Source organism: Leuciscus leuciscus (assembly GCF_965113295.1).
Source record: "Leuciscus leuciscus genome assembly, chromosome: 5".
Taxonomy (NCBI): Eukaryota; Metazoa; Chordata; class Actinopteri; order Cypriniformes; family Leuciscidae; genus Leuciscus; species Leuciscus leuciscus.
In genome coordinates, this window is record NC_138729.1 from 8167933 (window position 1) to 8187068 (window position 19136).

The 19136-nt window shown below is 37.8% G+C and overlaps 1 protein-coding gene across 1 annotated transcript; it reads left to right on the plus strand.

Annotated features, from left to right (window-relative positions):
• Positions 1-10383: 10383 nt before the first annotated feature.
• pex12 (peroxisomal biogenesis factor 12) lies at positions 10384-14180 on the plus strand. The gene is made up of 3 exons (XM_082169524.1): positions 10384-10715; positions 11700-12235; positions 13590-14180. The coding sequence occupies exons 1-3, from the start codon at positions 10584-10586 to the stop codon at positions 13978-13980; spliced, it is 1059 nt and encodes a 352-aa protein (XP_082025650.1). The 5' UTR covers positions 10384-10583; the 3' UTR covers positions 13981-14180.
• The last annotated feature ends 4956 nt before the right edge of the window (positions 14181-19136 follow it).

Genomic DNA, 19136 nt, shown 5'->3' on the forward strand with positions numbered 1-19136 from the left:
CACTGGTCCCGCCGGGTACAGCTTCCGTTTGAGAAGCACGTGCTGAAACATCCAAAACCCCGATTTATCCCAAAGCGAAACAGCTCTGCGTTCCTCAGACACGCGCAAACACTCTGCAGTGAATTTGCATGGAACTATTTTAGTCGGCGAAATAGAAAAAACGGACCATATCCTAAGGTAAGGCTTAAAAATCCGTGTATCATTCGTTCAGTCGTTTTTTGAATTAATATTGAATATAGAAAAATTTGAAAACGGTTCCTTTTTCGTTTTTTAATTTTTTCCAAAAAACGAAAAACAAGAATTCAGCTGGATTTCTCGTTTTTCGTTCTCAGTTAGAAAAATGAATAAACAGCTTGAATATTCGATTTCTACACGTGGGCGGGAATTAAACGCCCATTTCATCTGATTTGTCAGCCGAAGATCAAACTCAGTGCCATAGAGAGAGAGAGTTGCGACACTCCCATAGACCTCCGTTGTAAATAATGGCGGCGCTTTTAACCGCCTACTTCCGGGATATGAAGATCGGAATAGTTCCAAACACTGTCATGTGGGCGTTGGACACCATTCACTTACATTGCTGCGCGTCGAGTTGTTCCAGAGTTAAGTTGCCGAAATATCGACCTCTTTTGAATTGTCAACTGTCTATATTGTATCAGAGGCCCTTTGCGATGCTTATACTGGTCTTCATTTGTACATGCACAGCGTAATTATTTATATTTTATGTTGGTTGTTTCAACCAATTTTCAAGCACTGCCTGCTAGCTAACGTTAGTTAGCTAGCGCGACTTCGTCAGCTAAGAGTTCGGTAATGAATCGCTACCACCTTTATAGCAACTTTTATTTAATTAAATTTTTTGGGATATACTAACTTTTCATTATGTTATTATTGTCTTGAGTGAAGCGGCTTGTGAGAACAATGCTGGACCTTTAGGATTGTTATGGCCATCACCAGTCCTGTCTGTTTCATGGATCACCTGCCCCTGGTTTTTGTTTTTCTTGTTCACACACACAAGCACACATTTTTGTTGTCTGTCATTGTTTAATAAAAAATATTTTATTTGAAAACCTTCATTTGTATCAGCCATGCTTAAATTCGTTTTTAATCTGTTATAGTTTTGATAATGTGTATGGCCTTAATCTTAAAATAATATTCTTAGTCTTAACATGATCATGTTTCACGTTGTGGTCCTGGGGGTGGCCACTTTCATCAGAAGAAGTGAGCTAGCTTCTAAGCGAATTCTGAACGGACCGCCACGGCAGACCTCTTGCGTGATCATGAAGGTAGGCTAATGGCTGAATCAAAATTTATAAGCAAAATCACGGGAATCAATAGCCTAATACAGCCCAGTTGTGCTAAAATAAATATCATGAGACGTCCATCATCAGATGAATGATATGGAAAAGTTAAGTTAGAGCCGCTAAAGCCAGTGCTACTACCCATGCGAACATGAACACTAAGCTTTTCCCTCCAAAAATATAGCCTAAAACTTATCTCCAAATGCAAAACTGACATTAACAAAATGCAATAATGCAATAACAGCTGAAAAAGTACTTGGGTGTGTGTTTTATTTTATTTTTACCGTTCAATAATGCAATCGCTGCTGTCTGTCCCATAGAAGAACATGACAGCCAGCGTACGTTTTGGAACTATTGGGGCTTACATGAACCACGTGACAGCCATAGCGGCGACATCAAAGAGTGTCGCAACTCTCTCTCTCTATGGCTCTGATCAAACTGTTCCGTCATCTGTTCTGCACAGCAGAATAAGAGTCCTCCGTTGTGCGGATTCTTAACGCATTTATTGCAACTACATTTAATATTTTTCTCATCAAACCACCAGACTAACGAATGTCTCGACACAACCCGTACCGGTGAATAGACTAGATGGGGCTTTCTTCTGTGTAGACCAGGGCCCGTATTCATAAAGATTCTAAGAATCCTCTCAGAAAACTCTTAATTTAGCTTAAAAACTTTTACGTAGGAGTCTTAGCTTAAGAGCAATTCGGGACCGATCTGAGAGCAACTCTGAGTAAGGAAAAGACAAAAACGTTCATCTTAGTAAGGAGGCGGGGTTGACCCCGTTGCTATGTATGACACAATCTTTTGAAGACTGTGATTGGTTGGTTGTCCAAGAAGGGGAAAAAAATTGATTTTAAGTTTAGGGTCTTTTCTAAGCCTTCACGTTGAAATTACATGCGTAATTTTTCCTATTTGACCATTCTCTCACACACACACACACACACACACACACACACACACACACACATTATATAAATCCATTTTTTTATTTACCATGCTGTTAATTTCCTATAAGGTATTTGCTTGGCTTAGAATGATAAAAATTGTTCCACTCTTTCCAATTACACTGATTGCTGGCATGTCTATTTAAGTGGTGGTTTGAATGTTGGTTTTAATGTATCAAACATGGAATTTTCCCAGTTGCCAAATATCGCAATGTAGTGATTACTTTCATTTCTGGCGCTATGGCATTTCTGTGCTGTGTCGGAGATGTTAGCGTGTCTCTAATAAGATCAGTCACAAACATGATCCCTGCACGATCTAATCTATAGCGTCTTATTAACTCACTGTTATTCATTGTCTGCAACACATTTCTTCTCCCTCTTCGTCTTTCTGCCATTTTCTCCTCTGCTAAAGAAACTCTTAAGCCTTTTAAAAGTCCTCGTCCGTGCTCCTAACAATTTTGACCTTAAGACCTCTTTTAAGGGTTAAGATGTTTTCTGAATTACTTTTTTCTTTACGAGGATTTTTTCTTTAATTTTAAGAGTAAACGCCCACATTTCTAAGAATTTTCTTAGAATGTTGTCACTAGGAGCTACTCTTTGCATTAAGATTCTTTATGAATACGGGCCCAGGAGTTCTCAAGTGCCAGGGGGTCCGTGAAATAATTTGCTATTTTCCGGATTGTAAAGTCAAGTCACGGTTTTTTTTTTTTAACATGAAGCACGCTGTGATTAATCTTAATGTTGACCTTCAAAAATATATAGGCGCGCCAAGAAGGCTATTGGCTGTAGGCTATTTTGGTTGATTTTTGGTGTGCGCCAGAAAGAATATAATAATCATTTATAATAATAATTATTCTTATATAATAATTTCAAAGGCATGATATGTTGTAGTCATTTTGAAAGTACACAAATAGACATATAAATGTTACTGTTTCGAATGAGAGTATTAAACGACAGTAGCTATTAAATCCCCCGTTGAGCAACACATCCAAGTGATGTCGGGTGTCGCAGGCTTGCAGCCTGTTCGTTATTAAAATAAAACACAGTCAACCAAACATATAAAACGTTATTCTGCTTAATTGGTCTGTTGACATTCCAAACTAATTTCCCTTGCTGTGGAGATGCTGATTTACGTGTATATTGGGACTCGAATGAAGTACGAAGCCTTCTTTACATTATTAATTAGCATCCAAATGTTACATTGCAAATATGGATAGGCTACTGGACGAATGAGAGATGCCCGAAACCAACGTCTGCTCTGTACAGTTTCAGTTTCTCGTTAAAATACGCATATTATGTTATTAATACTGTTTGTTAATGTTGTATTTTATTTACCGGTCTTTTACACTATTTATGAATATGCTTTTTTTTTTACAATGTGACGCGCGCGTTTCCCTCTCAACATGACCCGGCGCGCCACGCACAAGCGCGCATCCTAGAGATATAAATTATAATACATTTTAATAAAACACAAGGCCTACGTCATAAAACTTCTCCAGTTGTTAGATAGGCTAGTCAGTCTGAATGACAGTTTATACGTTAACGTTAATATAGGCTATTATATAGTCAATGCATTATTCTTTTCTTTTTGTATTAGTGTTAAAAATATTTAATTTACAACTAATTATATTATATAATATTCTTTTTTTTTTAATTACTGGGCGAGGCTAACAGCCGTCATTTATCCTGCCCATATAGCCAGCTGATGCAAAGCGTAGTTGAATTTATATATACACAGAAGAAAGCCCTATCTAGTCTATTCCCCGGTACGGGTTGTGTCGAGACATTCGTTAGTCTGGTGGTTTGATGAGAAAAAGATTAAATGTATTTGCAATAAATGCGTTAAGAATCCGCACAACGGAGGACTCTTATTCTGCTGTGCAGAACTGATGACGGAACAGTTTGATCTTCGGCTGACAAATCAGATGAAATGGGCGTTTAATTCCCGCCCACGTGTAGAAATCGAATATTCAAGCTGTTTATTCATTTTTCTAACTGAGAACGAAAAACGAGAAGTCCAGCTGAATTCTTGTTTTTCGTTTTTTGGAAAAAATTAAAAAACGAAAAAGGAACCGTTTTCAAATTTTCCTATATTCAATATTAATTCAAAAAACGACTGAACGAATGATACACGGATTCTTAAAGGACAAGTTCGGTATTTTACACTTAAAGCCCTGTTTCCAGATCGTTTCTGATGAAATACAATGGTTGATTGAAATTTGGACAAATGCTGCTGGCCCGAGAATTTTCGGTTTCTGTGGTAGCACCCCCCCACCTCCACAATGGTTGCATAGGTGCACTGGAATAATCCTTCCTAAAACGCATTAAACTTTCGTTTACAAAAGTTATGAGTTTCTTTCATCTGTTGAACACAAAAGAAGATATTTTGAAGATTGTTGTTAACCACACAGTTGACGGCACCCATTGTATTTTATTCCTACTATGGAAGTCAATGGCTACCATCAACTGTTTGATAATGCAAATCGTAATGCATTATTATGCAAATCATGCTCATGATATTAAAAATGCTCATAATCTTGCACAGCAGTTTTTGCATAACAAACCATCCAGATTTGATATTGTTAACATGACAAACTTTTAAAGGGATAGTTCACCCAAAAATGAAAATAAAATGTTCTATTAATCACCCTCCCTCGACCCTCATGTCGTTTCAGACCCGTAAAACTTTTGGAACACAAATGAAGATATTTTAATAAAATCTAAGTGCTTTCTATTCCTCTATTGAAACCTACGCAACTACCACTTTACGCTTCAAAAAGTTCATAAAGAGATGGTAAAACTAATCCAAAGGAATTGAGGGATTTAGTCAAAATTTTCTAAACTTTTGGGTTAAATTTTTATTCTTTACGTTTTGATTTTTGATTGTATAATGTTTTTTTAATGTTTTTTTTTAGATCTGATGGACTTGAACAAGAAAGGAAAAACAGAAGCCAAAAAATCTGTCAACTGCTCTCATTGTAAAAAAAGTTTCACATGTAAAACATACCTTAAGATGCACATGGGAGTTCATAATGGAGAGAAGCAGAAACCAAAAAAAGCCCTTAGGAGGCGCATAAAGAACCACACCGGAGAGAAGATTTCTGCCTGTCACCAATGTGGGAAGAGGTTTACCTGCAAAAGAAACCTTAAGCAACACATGGAAATCCACACTGGAGAGAAGCCACACACATGTGATGAATGTGGGAAGAGTTTCACACAAAAAGTACACCTTAAGGAACACATGAAAATCCACACTGGAAAGAAGCCACACACATGTGATCAATGTGGGACAGGTTTTATTAGTACATTAATCCTGAAGGAACACATGAAAATCCATACGGGAGAGAAGCTGCACACATGTGACCAATGCGGGACAAGTTTTGTAAAAGAAGGAGGCCTTAGGACACACATGAGAATCCACACTGGAGAGAAGCCACATACGTGTGATCAATGTGGGACGAGTTTCACACAAAAAGTACACCTTCAGGGACACATGAAAATCCACACTGGAGAGAAGCCACACACATGTGATCTGTGTGGGAAGAGTTTCGCACGGAAAGACCAACTCAAGATACACATGACGATTCACACCGGAGAGAAGCCGCACGCATGTGATCTGTGTGGGAAGAATTTCTCATTAAAAAACAACCTCAAGATACACATGAGAATCCACAACAGAGAGAAGCCGCACACATGTGATCAATGTGGGACGAGTTTCGCACGCAAAAGAGAACTTGACAAACATGTGAGAATCCACACCGGATATAAGCCACACGCATGTGATCAATGTGAAAAGAGTTACACACGAAAAGACCACCTTCAGAGACACGTGAAAATCCACACTGGAGAGAAGCCGCACACATGTGATCAATGTGGAATGAGTTTCATGCTAAAACAAGACATTAAGATCCACATGCTAATTCACACCGGAGAGAAGCCGCACACGTGTGACCAATGTGGGAAGGGTTTTACTCTTCTACAAAGTCTAAAAAGACACATGCCAGTCCACACAGGAGAGAAGCCACACACATGTGATCAATGTGGGAAGGGTTTTACTTCCACATCAAACCTAAAGAATCACATGAGAATCCACACCGGAGAGAAGCCGCACACATGTGATCAGTGCGGGAAGAGTTATGCACAAATAAGTAACCTTAAGACACACATGAAAATCCACACCGGAGAGAAGCCGCACACATGTGATCAGTGCGGGAAGAGTTTCACACATTCAAGCACTCTAAAATTACATATGCACACTCATTCTGTAGATGGGCCGTTTCACTGTGATCAGTGCGATAAAAGTTTTGGTTTGGAGTCAGTCCTGAGGAACCACCAGAAAATTCATGCTAAGGAGAAACATCATTCGTGTTTTGAGTGTGGAAAGAGTTTTAGGTACCTGGCTGTTTTAAGAATACACATGAAAAGGCACAACTCCGTAAAGCCGTATACGTGTTTTGACTGTGGGAAGATGTTTTATACAAGTTCTGAACATACTCAGCACCAGTTAACTCACACTGGAAAGAAACCTTTCAAATGTTCACACTGTGGCAAGAGATTCTCTCTGTTAGGAAACTTGAAAACGCATGAGAGGATCCACACTGGAGAGAAGCCAGATCATCAGTAAATGATCTTCTCTATGCAGTCATACAAAATAAAGTAAAAAAAAAAAAAACACAGTAAACTTTTGGAAATTTGGAAAACTTATGGAAATCTGTCTTAGCTGGCCGCAACAAATTAGAGGGCAAAGAAATGTCATGTAATGTTGCCATAATGAACAAAGTTCATCTTCATGCCCAGAAGTTTCCAATGTGAGCTTCGTATACCTTCAAAGATCTAAGAAGTTTTATTCTTAAGTATCATCTTTCTTTATGATATCTTTCTTTAATTTCTTATGACATTTTATCATTCCACTTTGTTTAATCACCTCATAAATGTTTACAAAATGTTCTTGTGGTTGCATGTATAGTTCAGGAAGCTGAAGAAATGTCTGTATCTGACATTTATTTTTGACTTGATTGTTTTTATTGTGCTTGCCTTAAAACATCTAGCTATTCTACTACTTGTGACATTGAATATTCAGATGCTAGATATACTGTGAAGTATTAATTTTTACTTAATTGGAGCTTTTGCTTCAAGTAATCATTGATTAAACTCTTGAATCTTTTTATCCGACTTTTATTGTCCATTTCATTGCTTGCTCATTCTAATTGAAAATAAAAAATGTCATAATTTGAGTCGGGGGGCAGTTTGAATTGGATTTCCTTCAATGTGCAGTAGATGCCCACCAACTTTTATCTCTGAAGAGTCTAAAGTCCCTCATATACACTGATCAGCAACAAAATTAAATCTTCCTGTCTAATATTATGTAGTAATATACTCCACAAAACCTCTGAATGAGTTCTGTGATATCTGGCACCAACAGATCATTTAAAGGCAGGGTAGGAGATTTGTTCCAGAAATTTTTTTTGTTAAACTGGCTGAAAGTCTCTTCACATCCTGACAGTAATCAATCACTAAGTTAAGTGGTCTAAATATATTTGTATATATCTCGTCTGTGGAAAGCATAGGACCATAAAATGTTTTGCCAATCCTTGCATTCGGACCGCATGCAATAACACAGTCCTACCTGCCTGTCAACGTATGTATTTCCATACCTCCGCGCACCTGCTTGCGCAGACATCGCACATCATCAGCGCGTTTCATGCTACGCAGATTTAGACAGACGTCAGTCACCGAGCACCACAAACGAAACAGCAGTCGCCTTTTACAGTTCATCCTGAACCAAAACAACCAGCTTATGCTGCGTTCACGCCACTACTGAAATTTGGAAGAGATGGAAAGCTGTGACTTGCTAGCCTCTGCGAAAATTACCCTACCTTTAAGTACTGCAAATTGTGCAGTGTATTTATATAATAATAATATATAAATAGCCTTTATATATTATTGCATTTTGTAATATATTATACTTTTATATTTGTAATGGAAAATATTATAAATATTATTATAATTTATTATAAATATTAAAATATATAGTATTAATAGTATTATTGCACTGGTTAACATTGCAAGAACATTTAAAAAATAATAATAAATTGCAGATTTTTTTAATGTATTTCTTTACGTTTTATCCTATGGCTTTGTTTTTGAGTTAATGGACCAAATAAATTATGGTTTACAAAGAGCCCATATTTTCAGTAAAACTTCACAATAAGGTTTCATTTGTTGACATTAGTTAATTTATGAACATCAATGTATGAACATAACTAACCATGAGCAATACATTTGTTCCAGTATTTATTATTCTTTGTTAATGTTAGTTAATACAAATACAGCTGTTCATTGTTTGTTCATGTTACTTCACATTGCATTAACTAATGTTAACAAATACATAATTTGATTTTAATAATGTATAAGTAAATGTTTAAATTAACATTAACAAAGATTAATAAATGCTATAGAAGTGCGGTTCCTTATAAGTTCACAACTAATTAAACCTTATTGTAAAGTGTTGTGCATATTTGCTGATGCTGATGACACACAGCTCTTCCTCTCCTTTCAACCAGATGATCCCACAGTAGCTGCACGGGTCTCAAGCTGTCTGGCGGACATCTCCACATGGATGAAGGACCACCACCTGCAGCTCAACCTGGCAAAGACTGAGCTTCTCGTCCTCCCTGCCAATCCGTCTCTACAGCACGACTTCACCATCCAGCTAGAGTCATCATTAATCACCCCATCAAGATCGGTCAGAAATCTTGGAGTAACGTTTGATGACCAGCTGACCTTCACAGATCACATTTCAAAGACAGCTCGATCATGCAGGTTTGCACTGCACAACATCAGGAAGATCAGGCCTTTCCTAACTGAGCATGCAACACAACTTATCGTCCAGGCCCTGGTCATCTCTAGGCTTGACTACTGCAATGCCCTTCTGGCTGGACTCCCAGCATGTGCGACCAAACCCCTACAGATGATCCAGAATGCTGCAGCTCGTCTTGTCTTCAACGAGCCCAAGAGGGCCCACGTCACTCCTCTGTTCATCTCTCTGCACTGGCTACCTCTCGCTGCTCGCATCAAGTTCAAGGCACTGACGCTTGCTTACAGAACTATCACAGGCTCAGCTCCCTCCTACTTTCACTCACTCCTACGAGTCTACATCCCTACCAGACACCTACGATCGGTCAACGAGCGACGTCTCGTGGTTCCATCACAGAAAGCCACAAAATCACTTTCCAGAACATTCTCATTTACAGTTCCATGCTGGTGGAACGCTCTCCCCACCCTCATCCGGAATGCAGAATCCCTGACAACATTCAAAAAACAGCTGAAAACCAATCTCTTCCGTGAGCACTTAACCTTATAGAGAAAAAAAAAAAAAAAAAAAAATCCTTTCCCTTTGAAACATCACTTATCAGGCTTATGCTACTCTGAATAATACCTGAACTTCGTATTTTGAGCACTTCCTGCGTTGTTGTTGCTTTTGCCTCTTTATGATGACCCGCTGAACTTAGTCCTAATTTGTAAGTCGCTTTGGATAAGGGCGTCTGCTAAATGACTAAATGTAAATGTAAATGTAAATGTATTTAATATTTCCCAGTAATATTAACCGTATGATACAGTGGCACTTTTATCTTTTAGAATAAAAATGCATCAACTACACAAATATTTATTAAACATCCTCATTATAAGCTAAAAATCTTTCCAAAATTGTTTTTGAAGTTTGACATTATGATCTGATGTTATTTCAATTTTTATTTTGAAAAGTAGTTTTCTTAATAGTCCAGTGGTTAAAAGAACAGAATGTTTTATAGAATACTATATATTTAACCAAATTTTCCACATTTTATAAATGACTTTATAAAAAGATATGTACATCTTTTGGAACAAACAAAAAACAAAAAAAGCAATGCTTTGAAAGCACTGGATTTTATGTAAAAAGTTTTTTTTTTTTCTTCTTTTTTTCTGGCAGCTAATATTAATATAATGTGATATTGTGAATATGTAATACTTCTTGTTCTTGTGGCATTGAATAAAAATTTTTTTTTTAACTATATTTTAAAATGTCATCCTCCTCTCACTCCATCACAGTAGGTGGCAGTATGAACCTGTTTCATTGGCTCAGAAGCCTCCAGTGTGAGCACACACACAGAAGAATAAATACCGACAGTAACAGGAAAACGCATTGACAGTTGAATCGTGCATTGTTTTTCTGCACAGTAATTTTCTTCCCAAATAGTCTTGTGTGATGTAATATTACTAAAAGACTCTTAGGACTAACAATACACATTTTAAGAGCACACATTATTGTTGTCTTAACTGTGAAAGTTGACATCCACGCGTGATGGCAGAGCGAGGAGCGCATTTGACCAGCGCGGCCCCCGCTGAAGACACTGACAGGCCGTCTGTGTTTGAGGTTTTAGCGCAGGACTCTTTGATGGGTGCTGTCAAACCTGCATTACTGCATGCTGTCAAGGTATGCTTACGAGTTTAAAACACCTTGTACTGCATTTGCAACCGTTTTACAAACATTGGTACCTGACATTATGATGCGTGTAAAGCATAAGGTCAATCTTAAGTTGCATCTAAACATCAATCCTTGCCTCGTGCTCAAACACCCGACAGATTTTCAAGTTGTTTCCATTAAGAACTTGGGCTGTGTGCTAAATTGAATACTAACAGTATATACTATGTGTACTGTATGTTTAAAATATACCTCTAGTATAGTATACTGTAGTATATGTCCTGTCCTGGGACTTAATTCAGCCTATTTGAATAACAAGACCCTGTGCTTGTAACCTGTATCCCACAATGCAGTGCGTTCAACTTGACCTTTCATTTCCAGTGTGAAGAATGAACTAGATGTATTATAAACTGGTCATTATCTGATTGGACTGCCTGAAGCATTTTACACAAAACTGAATTTTAAAACACAAAATAACCATTTTATTTTGTGAAATTTGGCACAGGTCCGGGGTTTTCAATCTTTTAGATGCCCCATGATATCCCCCATGATATTTTTGAAAATGCATCTATAGGCATATAGTGTCTTGTATAAAGACCCAATTTATACTGTGAAAAATGTGTATTATATATGTCTAAAATTAATATTTCTGTTTTAGAAAATATTTAGTTTCAACTCATTATAGTTCTTTACGATTAGATTTATTATTTATTTACTAATTTATTTATTTTAATCTACGTTTTATTTTAATTTATTGTCATTGTATGTATTAAGGTTTTTACAGTTTTTCTTTAAATGTTTCCGTGCATCCTAGTTTGAAAACCGTGTCATAGACTAGTCCTTTTTTATTCAGTAAGTGTTGCAAGCATACTTTTATTGTTCATTTTTTTTTGTATAAAAATATACTTATTATAAGTATAAAAATGAACTTTACAGTATTATTAATTGTGCTGGCATTGACTACTGCTGATGTAAAATCCCTGTCATTGTCCACAGATCCTTGCTACATCCAACCCTGCTCGCTATGGATTTCTATGGAGGAGGTTTGATGAGATTTATGTTATCCTGGATATGTTATTGCAGCATCATTTCCTTTCCCGCACCAGCGCCTCATTCTCTGAGAACTTCTATGGCCTGAAGCGTGTAGAAGCAGACGGCACACGTGCTGCCCATCTAGGGCTCCTGCGCAGACAGCACTGGCGCTCCTTGCTCCTCCTGGCCCTCCTTCCTTACCTGCACACCAAACTGGACAAAGTCCTGGCTCGACAGAGAGACGAAGACGATTTCTCGATCCGCTTGCCACAGTCCTTCATGCAGAAGCTGTACAGGGCTTTTTTAGCTGCGTACCCCTTTGTGTGCATGGCCTGGGATGGCTGGGTATTTTGCCAACAGCTTTTGTATGTTTTTGGCAAAACACGGACACATTCTCCGCTTCTGTGGCTGGCAGGGGTTAAACTCTCATATCTCACGGCTAATGACATCCACAGCCTGGATCTCAAGCCATCAGGGCCGGCACTGAGCCCCAGCCAAAGGTGAGTTTATTATGTGTTTATTTTTAGTTTATTTTTCTGTTTTGGCTGGGTAATATTGACACAAATTTCACAATTCGATACAGATTAATTTGGACAGTAAAGGAAGTTCTCAAGGAAAAAAATCTCTCAACTAATGCTATAAATAAACTATTCAGGGAATCAATTGGTAGCTACATTCCTAAAATATTAAAGGTTAAAATGTACTCTTACCACACCAGCAATTTTTGATAATTTTCACAAAATTTGTATGGCCTCCAGAATATTTTCTAGTATCTGAACCTGCAATAACATCCAGAACAGAGCCTCGGCTTTAATAAAAACTAAACGTTTTATTCTAGCCTAATGTATACTCTTTTTTTTTTTTTTTTTATCAACATTTGAATGTGGGTAATTTTTATTAAAAGAAAGCAAAACCATGTTTTTGTCAAAGACTACAATCCATATCTGATTCAGAACGATGATCAAAACAGACCATTATCACCCCTAATGCTGGCACAGTCCTATAGCTTGTCCTGGGTCGACATTTCATTCAGTAACATTAGAGAGTTTTGATTTATATGCTGTTTAATGTTGAGAGAAAATTTGGCGGGGAAAGAGTTTTTGTATATACAACCACTTAAATTACACACAATAACATTTTTATAATTATATATTTATAATGCTAACTTTATAATTACGTTTCTACTCCACTTTGTTTTTAAAAGGTGGCTGTCATATTCAAATGTATATTGAATATTATGGTGCAAATATTTGGCAAAATGCTCCTCTAGTGTTCTGACTAATGAGTTTGTGGACACTGAATGGCTTTTCTGAAGTAAATGTAACATTAGGTAAATTGATTACATTAGACATGATTCATTTCAGTAAGTTGTAACATACCTTCTGATGTTCAGTTGTTTATTTCGTGCTGTAACTAGTAAAGCGGATCATGTGCCATCAGTTTGTGCTGCAGCACAACAGCGTTACATTGATGTCACTCCACATAGCGCCAAAACGGTATTTATTGTTTGAATTTCGTGATAAAATGGACAGAATTTGAAATCTGAGACTTTGTTTCATATCAAAAGTAGCAAAGCTTATTGCAATTTATTGGATGGGAGGCGCGCTACAATGTTCTGTTCATTCATCAACTGAGAACAGCATAGACTAAAAAGATCAATTCATGGGATTTAAAGATCAAAACTGGTTCATAAAAATCGGTTAAAATTGAGATCAAATTTTTTTTTTACCCAGCCTTAGAAGAAAATTCCATGAAGATAAAGCAAGATTTTTCTTATTACATTCATTGTGACATTATTTTTGAGGTTTACAAAAATATAAAGATGCTTAATCATAAAAGTATTTTGATTTCCAGCTTTGTTGAGAAATGTCAGCATCTGGCCTCTACAGCAGTTGGCGGTGTGGCTGTATCTCTTTCAACCAGCCTTTCGATGGGAGTGTTTTTCCTGCAGTTTCTGGAGTGGTGGTATTCATCCGAGAACCAGAGCACCGTTAAGTCCTTGACCTCCCTTCCGACCCCTCCGCCACCTCTCCACCTGCACAGCCAGGAGACATCACTCACACACATCAAAGTCTGCCCGCTCTGCAGGAAAGTGCGCACCAATGACACTGCCCTCGCCACTTCAGGCTACGTGTTTTGTTACAAGTGTATATATGTGTATGTTAAAGCCAACCAGAGGTGTCCCCTCACTGGCTACCCTTCAGGACTGCAGCACCTCATTAAAATATACTCACCCGATGGATAGACTGCTCAAATATGGTTAATGTTTTTCAAGATGCCTTAATGCTAATCTGTCCGATTTTACATAATTATTGCACTTTGTTAAAGTGAACGTTTTGTAAATTGTTATCCCATGGAAAACTAAAATGTCAAATTCATTTTTATGATGTGGTTATGGTCTACTAATTTCTGAAATGTGTAAATATTAAATTTGTACAGATATAATCCCTGCTGATCATCATTGCTGACTCTTATTTACTGTCACAGTGCAAAGGAAGTAGTTATAGATCTTTTCTTCTGTATTGTGGTGTGTACACACAATGGCTGTATAGGAAAAGAAAAAAATTATGTTGGAGATTTGGTTCTATGCATTGGTTGGTTTTTGAGATGTGGGCATTGTACTCAAAACAAACGTGATCTAGCAGGGTGGATTTAAGCAGACTTTTGGGCCATTTACTCAACACCACTCAGCTAAAAATGGAAAACTTTTCATGCGTTTTGGCCGTTCATTTACACAACAGCATTTGAGGGCCTGAAAACACAAACTTTTGAAAACGTGTTTCAAAGTGCAGTTTAAAAAAACAAAGCCATTATTGCTACGTGTACAGATAATCAATTTGGTTTTAAACCAAAGCATGGTACGGATATGTGCATATATGTCCTGAAGGAACTATTAAGCAACTATAAGAAAAGAAACTCAACTGTTTTTATATGTTTTTTAGATGCATCTAAGGCATTCGACCGGGTGAATCATTGGAAATTATTTCAAAAATTGGATGCAGCAGGAGTCCCTAAATACATTGTTAGAATCCTATCATATTGGTATGCCCAACAGACCATGCAAGTGAAATGGGACAGCTGTATGTCGGCTCCTTTTCATATTAGTAATGGAGTAAGACAAGGGAGCATCTTATCCCCCATTTTATTTAATTTTTACATGAATGATTTATCATATAATCTAAACCGAGGTAAAACTGGCTGTATGGTCGGCAGTACAGTGATAAACCATCTTATGTATGCAGATGATTGTGTGATTTTTAGCCCGAGCTCAGCTGGACTGCAGCATCTTCTTAGCATATGCTCTGCCTTTGGGGAAGAACATGATGACGTAAGGTAGCCTACAATGATTCCAAAAGTGTTATCATGATATGCAGAACCGCAAAAGACAGACATTTAACCTTTCCTGTTTTTAGGCTCGCAGGTAATGTTCTTAATATCTGCAGTAAAGTGAAATATCTTGGTCATCTGATTACAGATCAGCTTGAGTTTACGGATGACGATGACATTAATCGTCATTGCTGTAGGCCTATGTGCGGGCAAATGTTCTGGTACGCAAATTTGGGTGCTGCACTGCTGGAGTCAAGTTGACCCTATTTAAAGCATACTGTTCGCCTTTGTACACTGCACATCTGTGGCTGAACTATAAAAAAGCAAGTCTTCAGAAATTGCAAGTAGCATTCAATGACGCTCTGAGGATGTTACTAAAAAAGCCCAGATCAACTTGTGCGAGTGAGTTGTTTGTGAGCACCAGAGTGGACACACTGCAGTCTGTTCTGCGAAAAGCGATGTTCAGGTTCATTTGTCGGCTGAATGATTCTGTAAATCAAGTTGTTGTGGTGCTGGTGAATGTTAGGTACAGTGCCACACGATGCATGTCTCAGTTTTGGGAACACTGGTATAAGTGTCTTTTAAAAACGAGTCATTTAACTGTGTTGTGTATTTCGTGATGTTTTTTCTTTTGTATTTGTATTATCTTTCTTAATTATTTTTTTACTTTTTATGGATGGACCATGAGTCTGGAATAAAAGATACTACTAAACCACAAAAAACATGAATTTGTAAAAACGGTGACGTCGTGCGCATGCATATTACGTGTTCAGGCGCGTAGTGATGCTTTACAAAGTGACATCGCCAACTACTGCCTGGCAAGAATACAGCGTTTAAATCGTTTTCGCGGATCCGTGTGAACGGGATCGTTTTGACAACGTCGTCGTCTGTGTATGAAAAACAAAGGAAAAACGTTTTTAGTGCATTGGTGTCGTGTAAACGTACCCTAAATGATTAGAACCCCATTGAAGAGGGCGGGACAAGCACGCTGTACTAATTCCATAAAGAGTGATTAAACCAGAGCTTTTAAAGAACTGGTAAATTGACATTCCGGGTCTAAAAGGGATTTCAAGGGATTTCCCCAGGCCCAGACTCATTAGACCCGGCTTCACCACTTCCTGAAAGACCACTGCATTTTCCTCATTACAGAACTTGTGCTACCAGTAAGGCAGAAAAACAAGAAAAAGCTTCTCGTTTTATTGTTCCAACCTTTGGGTCTCTGCTCAAACGTCCCCCCAAGAACGACCTACAAACTTGAGCAGCTCAGAGAGAAGATTAAACTCATTCAGATCTTGGTCAATGATGCCAAAGGGCAGCCAATACCAAGTCAGACATGTTCTTTCACTCATCATCGCTGCAGGATCTTCGCTACATTATCTTTTTCAACAATTCATCAGAATCAGTTGCCATTTAACATACCAAAGTCTGAAACTAACCTGAAAGACACTTGAAACGCGGACTTGAACTCGCGCCTTGGTCTTTTGCAGCGTCTCGCGCATGACACGGCATTCTAACAACGCAGAACTCAAGTTAAGAGTTCAACTTCTAAAAAACGCGTTATTATACGCTTTTTGTCGTTCCATTGACGTGCGTCTCCTTTTTAACAACAAAAACGCGTAAACATTGGCTTGTTTCTTCATAAAAATGAGTCACAAGTCAAATAGGCTACTTGCCTGGTTGACACTGCACATTTGTATTTGTTCTAAAGACCGTGGAAGTCTGTCTGAAACTGGTTTCCTACGGCAACATCTTCAAGCAAAACCCGCTGTTTGTCGAGTCATTGACTGATTAAGCAACAAAGTAACTGTTTTTGCCTTTCAGTCTTTATAGTTTGTCTAGCGTCTGTAAGGCCTTTAACTGCACACCTGTTCTCACTTCATCATCATTAGCCTGTGGCACAAGACAGCTTCACTTGAATTTCCAATCAAGCCCAAGGGATCACTATTAATTTAGAGAACTAATTAATGTCACTGAGTTCAGAAGAGGTTGAATCAGGTTGTTCTCAAACAATTGGCTTCTAATTCACCAAATTCTTTGGTTAAGACGCTTGTGACTAATCAAAAACAGCCACAATAAAACTATTGTGAATAAACCTATGTGAGCAGTGTTTTTCCAACACTTCAGCCCTTATTAAATTAATCAAATGTCTTCTTTTTTTTTTAGCTCAGGAAAGTTTTCATAGGTTGGCTATGTGTGCAATGCATAAGATAAGGTTCTTTATTGGTTTAAAAATGTTAACATTCACAGAATCTTTCCATTGCACAAAAGGTTCTTTATACTGGAAATGGTTCTTTAGATAATTAATATGTTCTTAGTTCTTTACACTATAAGAGAAAAACTGAGAGCTGTTGCCTGAAAGGTTCTTTGAGGAACCAAAAATGGTTCTGCATCGCTACGAAACCCACTTTTGGAGTTTTTTATTTTAAAGAGTGTACAGTGCAGCTGTACTATTATATAAAAAAAATCGTATTTCTTGACAGTCCAATTAAATTATTAAAAAAAGATTCTGTGGTGAATATTACTTCCAGTGCATTTGTCATGGCAAGAAGCTGATAACATTGCATTGTGGGAAACATAGTAGGCTGCTATCTGGGTGTTCTGTGCATGTAGAACAATGCTAGAAAATGCACAGTACACATACTTTATAATGCAGAAATATTCTATTCCAAATACAGATATTAAATCTTAATTATTACAATATCCTTATTTTGGATATTCATATGATTTTTTGTTGTTGCTGATGTATGTTCTTCTAAATGTTTATGCAGAAGGTTGGCTATATTAGACTTTTAGAATTTCTATGCATTATAACTAGACCCAAGCTTTAATCTCATTTGAAATGCTTCTCTCAGCCAGCCTCAGTTCATGTGCGCCTGCCAGTCACAGCCGTGAAACCTGACCATCCACTCGCAGTTAGTGAACTGCAGACACTAATGACCAGGATTAGTCTAATGCAGCACTACATGAATCTCACACAAACATGCCCAGGCCATATTTCAGCACAAAGTCAAAATAACAGGCATTATATTTTACACGAAAAAAAGAAAAGTAACACAATTTTTGTGCCTTTTTTTATTTTGCATTGTGACAACATTTGTAAGACAATTAAGCACATTTCCCAATCAAGCCAAATGATTTTAATTTCCATTTTCCTTACTGTCAGTGTAATTTTAATAAGATATTAGTTTCGTCCCAAATGACACACTTATGCACTGTACACAACCGTGCAGTGTATGAATTTTGAGGTTGTTTGGTCACTCAACATCAGAGTCTGAAAGCCCCTCCGCTACGTAACTAAAGCTGCCACAGTTGAGTGCATGAAGTGTCCAACATTTCACATATCGGCTGCATCCAAAATCACATACTTCCCTACTATATAGTAGGCGAAAAACAGTATGTGACAAAAGAAGTATGTCTGAATTCACAGTACTCATAAAAGAGCAGGCAAAAAGTACCCGGATGGCCTACTACTTCTAACCTGGGAAAACCCAGACAAACTTCCGGCAAATTTAGATTTGCTCTGCAAGTAGTCTGGCAAAGAGCCCATCCAAGCCCATTTCTAATCTGTCCAAATCGAGGCACCAATCAGAAACGTTGAGGCGGGCTTTACACGATGACGATCGCTCTGATTGGTTTTAGGTCTATCCAATTGCGCCCAGAGGCATTTGAGCGACGTCCGTTGGTGAAGCGCACCAACTTTTAAATGCATTATTATATTCAAATTGCAAACACATGAGGACAGTCTCCATGAAAGACCCACTGGCAGATGAACGTGCTACTACATTTCTCTCCGAAACGGTAGGAAATTAAATTTGATTTAATAGAGGATTTCAAATGACAAGATGATTGACAGGACAGTTTAAGTGACAGGATGCACGCAACAGATCCGTCCGATAAAGATGACGAAGTAGTATGTCCCAAAGCTTTTTGCTATACATTCAAAAGTAAATACATTTTCTTCACAAAAAGAGTACATACTTTTATGGCGTAGTGTAACTGAGGCGAATTGGGACGCAGCATATGGCTTTACACGATGACGATCGCTCTGATTGGTTTTAGGTCTATCCAATTGCG